Genomic DNA, 5,419 nt, shown 5'->3' on the forward strand with positions numbered 1-5,419 from the left:
TCTAAAAGGGACCTGAATATTTTATGTTCTGCCAGAGGCTTCTGTATATGAACCTCCCCGAGGCGGCTTCAAACCTAAGGGATTTTTCTTTTAATCTACGGGAATTACCTCAATAGGGACAATGTATCAGGTTCTCTTACCCTTTCTTCCTAACTCCCCCAATTTAACAGCCTAAACTATCCATATGAAAGTTAATCGTCGTGATCCCCATTGTCAGTTGTATAAATCCAAGCTCGAGCCAACCTCCAAGACACAGCAATTCTGATAAATTGTCCTGCTCGGCTAACTACACAAGAATGGCTTTCGTAATTAAAAGGGGAGCTGAGTTAAATCAACAGTTCTTAAGCCCTTCTCAACGGGGCTAGAATGGGAGAAATGTGGCGACCTGATTTCTTTAAGTAGCAGCTCTTTGTAGCCCGTTCATAATCCCAGGTATGGAAACCCATCAGATATGGAAACCCATCCCGCACCAAGTCAGCTGCCAAACAGGGGAAAAAATAGAAGTTTATTCAGATGCCCAAAGTCCATCTTTTTTTCCAGTCTAACATAACCCTGGCACTTTATAACCAAACAGACAACTCCTTTTCCAATTAAAGTGGAATTAGGAAACTCAATCAAATTAGCTCACTATTAAAGCCCTTCTTTATTAAACCGTTTTATTGTAGTAATATTAAGTTTCACCCGCTCTTGGAACACGAGACTTTAAAAGGTTTCCCTTGTGATATTGATTTGGCTGCTCCCAGGATGGACCGGGGTCAAAAAATTTACCTGGGTGTAATCTGTCATATTTATTTACTTTTAAAAAATTCTTAAAATTGTATCCGGCGTGATCAGTTGCGGGGGGAAGGAAGAATTGCGTTTTACTGGCTGCCGTCCTTCGATTCTACCCCGGGCTTCCTCCAGCAGCCCCGGCGGGACGCGTCCCCTCCCGGAGCCACCAGGCTGTGAAGGGGTTGGTAGGAGCCGCGCTGCCAGCTCCGAGCCAATGTTTACACAGTTATATTTGAAGTGAGAAAGTAAACAGTCCAGCTGTGCCACGGAGCGGTTCCGTGGGATTAGGTTTCCATACCAACCAACTTTAGGAGCTTTTACAGTCTTAATTCAACCACGCACTGAACTTGTTCTTTGTGAGTAATGGTTTTCCTGGGCCAAGCACTCCCAGGACTGATCAGAAAGTCGCGCTCCGGACTGCGGAAGGGTCGGCTCTCTGGGTGGATGGAGCACGCAACAAATACATCAATAAATAAGTAGAGCGGGGAACGGCTTTCTTACTTTTCGGTCTTGAGGAACAGCCAGACATCAATGAGGAAAAACTAAAAGAATAAAAGCAAGCGCGTACGCCCCGCGCTGAACTTGCGGTCTCTCAACTCCTTCCCGCCTGTCGCGCAAACACGTTTTTATGTTCTCAAAACCCGACAGTCACTATTATACGTCCCTTCACTTATCTTGATAGAGAAACGATCAAAAAGCACATTCAAATTTCAGATAAGAGGGGAAAGTACCTCTCCGCTGCTACACAACCCTCTGTCGGAAAGACGTGCTTTCCTTTAACGGTGCTTTTTGTTCTCCGCGACAACGCCAGATTTCCTAAATAAAACAAAAATCGGCAAGATATTGAAGGAAAAACCCCAATTTAAAATTACACCTCTCATTTATTTTTCCTGGCATAAATAATAAAAAGACCAGAACCAGAAATAAACGTGTTTGACAATTTTGGCTGATAACGAAATTGCTCTGGTTTATACACTTCCTTTTTATTTGTAAATTTTCCAAATAATATCCGTTTTGATCATGATAAAAATGTAGTAAACATGTTTGTGCTAATTGCATGAACTCCTTTAAATATTGACTGCCCTTGTCAAGTGAATTTCCCAAAACACACTTCCACTGTCTCATAAAATACCACTTGCCATTTATAAGACCGATTTTTTTTATAATAGAAAATAACATTTATTTCTATGAAATGGAAACACAGAATTACCTGTTAGAAACAGCAAGAAGTTTGCTACATCGGAACAAGAAAGCAATTTTCTTGCAGATCACAAATGAAGGAGCCTTATTAAACCGTCATACACCATTGGCGCCAGGGTCCTACGGACAGTTACAAATATATCTACTTTCCAATGTTATATACAGATCGTAACATTTCTTGGGGTGGGAAGGAAAAGTCTTTCAATTGACAATATGTTTAATCTATATGCCTGGTAAGTATTACAATGAGCTGCCTAACCTTTAGCTTAACGTTAATACCAAGTTCACCTACAAGTTACATTAATAACTTAGATTTCCATTTTATAACATTATACACTTGCTAGTATACATATATATATGTATGTGTGTGGGAAAGAGCGTGTGTGTGTGCATACGCACCCCACGACGCACCAAGGATATCCATGCTTACGGCCATAAGCAACAAAGAGTGAATCATGTCTGGACAATGAAAGTGCACCTTTATCACCATTTTAATACACCTACGCCTGTCCGCACCAGGCTCTGCGCGCAACCATGGCCTGTACGGGGAAGAGGGGAGAGAAAGCCACCGGCGTCCGTCCACCCGTGCCTACCTAGCTACCTCTACACAGACGAGCTTTAGGAAGCCGCCCCCGCTATTGCTTCTCAGGGGTGTTGTTGACCATGGGCCCGTAGAGCCCGCCGGAGTAGACCTGCTCCTTGTGCACGGCGGAGCGGTCCCGCATGAGGTCGCTGAAGGCGTAGTCCACGGGGGGCCGGAACCCGAGGGTGGGCATCAGCCCGGCCGTGGAGTAGGGGGTCATGAAGGCCAGTCCCCGGCTGTGCGCCGAGTAGGCAAGGCGCAGCGGGTTGAGTCCCAGGTGGGTGCCCAGCGGGTAGGCGCCGGCCTCGGCCCCGAAGTGCGTGGCGTTGGGCTGCAGGGGCGAGAAGGCGGAGCGGCTGCCCAGCGTGCCGATGGCGGGGGCCATGGCGCCGGCTATCAAGGGCCGGTGGTGGGCGGCGGCGGGCGTGGGCGGAAGGCCTTGCAAGGCGCCGTCCCGGGCCCAGCCCTCCTCGGGGCCCTTCTCCGGGCCGCGGTTGTTGAGGATCTGCTCGATGGCCTGTACCACGTCCCCGCCGCAGCCCTGCAGCACCAGCTCCAGCACGCTGCGCTTGTGCGCCGGGAAGACGCGCGTCAGGATGTCGATGGGAGTCCGCTGCCGGCCGCCGGCCGAGGGCGACGGGTCCTGCTCGTCCTTGTCCGCCTCCGAGCCCGAGTCCGAGCCCAGCGGGCTGATGGAGCCCGGGCTCTCCTCCCCCTCCTTCGGGCCCTTGGAAACGGGCGAGCTCAGGAAGGACTCGCCGTCCCCGTTCTCCGAGCCCGAGCCGTGGCGAGCTTCTGGGGAGGAGGTGCCGGGCACAGACTCGCCGTCCGGGGACAGGGGCTTCCCGCCCGCCTGCTGCGGGGTGACGGCGCGGCTGGGCAGCAGCGTCTTGGGAAACAGCTCGAACTTCTGCATCTTGGACTCTGCGGGGCGGGGAGGGGAGAAGGAGGGAGACGATCAGTGCGGCTGCCCCAGGCGAGCCCCGCTTCTCGGCGGGGTCACTCGCCCGATGCGCCCGCAGGTTCGCGCCTACCCCCGCCCCTTCTCCCCATCTCCGTCCCCGGGCTCCCCCCCAGCGCCCACAGCGCGGCCTTACCTGAGGCGCCGGCGCCTCCCTCGCCGCCGCCCCCGGCGCAGACGGACCCGAAGACCTCGTACGCGGGCCGGGGCGGGATGATGCCATTGGCGGCCGCCAGTGCCAGCCCCTCGGCGGTGCCGTAGAGCAGCTGGAGCTCCCGGGCCTCGTTCTCCTCCTGCGCCTGCTGCCGGCGCAGCGCCACCTGCGCCGCCATGACGCGCTGGCGCTCGGCGATGAGGGTGCACTTGGCGCACATGCAGTCCTTCCAGCGGCAGTACCGCTTGTGGCCCTTCAGCGCCGACACCACCCCGTGGTTGCGGCACCGGGCGCACTTGGGCGTCCGCGGGTACTTCTCGGCCGCCCGCAGCAGCAGTGGTGGCGCCCGCAGGAGGCTCCCGGCTACGCTCACCGGCAGCGTGGCCGCCGCTGCAGCCGCCGCCGCCGCAACCGAGCTGGGGGGCACCGGGGGGGGCGCGGCGGGCACGCTGGGCAGCTCCGACCGCAGCTCCATCTTGGCAAGCGCGCCCCGAAAGAGCGACCCACCTTCCTGGCCTCCCCCAAAGCAAACAGGGGCGGGGGAGTCCCCTCTGCGCACCAGGACAAGCTCCCGGCGCTTTCAGGCGCGATCACGGGTGGGGGACACACGGAGCCCCGGGAGCGGGCGTGCAAAGCCAAGCGCCTGTCCCTCCGCCTCGCTCCCCGCCCCTGAACACCTGCACACGGCTCCGGAGTGCGGTTCAAGTGAGGGGGGCGCCGTCGGGAGCCTTTCTGCGCCCTCCTCCCCTCCGCTCACGAAAAGCGAATCTAAGACAAGAAAATCCAAGAAAACTTAGATCTCTCCCGCCGCCTTGCTTCCCGTGCGCATCTGGGAGCGCAGCGCCAAGTCCATCGCGCCGGGCTCGATCCCGAGCTCTCCCGTCCGCTCCCCGCGGCGCCCCAGTGGAATCCCGAGCGGTTCCCTACGCTGAGCTCCCCCCTTCCCCCTGTGGCTACAACCGCAGACTAAAAGCGTCCCTTCAAAGAGCAATCCGGCACCTTCACCAGCAGGATCCCTCGCGGAGGCTAAAATCCAAAGAAATCACCCAGTCTCCTGAGCAGCGGCACCGCAGCCGGGCCGAGGGCCGGGGCGCCCGTGCGGGCGGCCGCGGTGGGAGCGGGCAGAACGGACGGCAGGGCCGGAGCGGGCAGGGCCCCCCGGGAGCCGCCGCCGCCCCGCGTCGCCCGGCGCGTGCGGAGGAGCTGCGGGCAGAGCGCGCTGCCCGCCGCGCCGCGCGCCGCCACTCGCGCTATTGTCGCGCCCACGTTGCCATTAGGCAACATTTGACAACAATGTGGCGCCTGCTATTGGCCAGGGGCGGGAAGCGCCGCTCTGATTGGCCGCTCGGCGGCTGCCCGCGCGCGCGGAGGGTCCTGGGGGGAGCGCGGTGTCCGCGCGTGTGCGTGGGGTCCCGATCCGCGTGCGTGTGTGCGTGCAAAACCTGACCGACCGCCTGAGAGCCCGGCTCGGTTCTCCTCTGTGTTTGGGGCTTGGGTTGGTTTGGTTTGGTTTTTTGTTTGTTAATCCAGTGGAAACGGTGTTTACCTTGCTGCCTGTTTTTGGTTTGTGTGTGGGGTTTGTGTGATTTTTGTTTTGGTTTGTTTTGTTTTTCCCTGGGTGTCACTTGTCAAAAGGGTGGGGGAAAATATACTGTGGAAGGTGACAATTCAATTTATGGTCACCCCTCTCCCCTCGGAGATGTTACTTTATAATAGTAGGTAACGATGCCTCTCTCCTTCCATTTTCCTC

General features: G+C 56.4%; 1 protein-coding gene across 1 annotated transcript; it reads right to left on the bottom strand.

Moving 5' to 3' along the window:
• Window positions 1-2,606: 2,606 nt before the first annotated feature.
• On the bottom strand, window positions 2,607-4,144 carry DMRTA2 (DMRT like family A2; the record flags this gene model as incomplete). Its single annotated transcript, XM_080348730.1, has 2 exons — window positions 2,607-3,478; window positions 3,652-4,144. The coding sequence occupies 2 exons, from the start codon at window positions 4,142-4,144 to the stop codon at window positions 2,607-2,609; spliced, it is 1,365 nt and encodes a 454-aa protein (XP_080204856.1).
• Window positions 4,145-5,419: the final 1,275 nt, after the last annotated feature.

This window comes from Nesoenas mayeri, assembly GCF_963082525.1.
Source record: "Nesoenas mayeri genome assembly, chromosome: 8".
Taxonomy (NCBI): Eukaryota; Metazoa; Chordata; class Aves; order Columbiformes; family Columbidae; genus Nesoenas; species Nesoenas mayeri.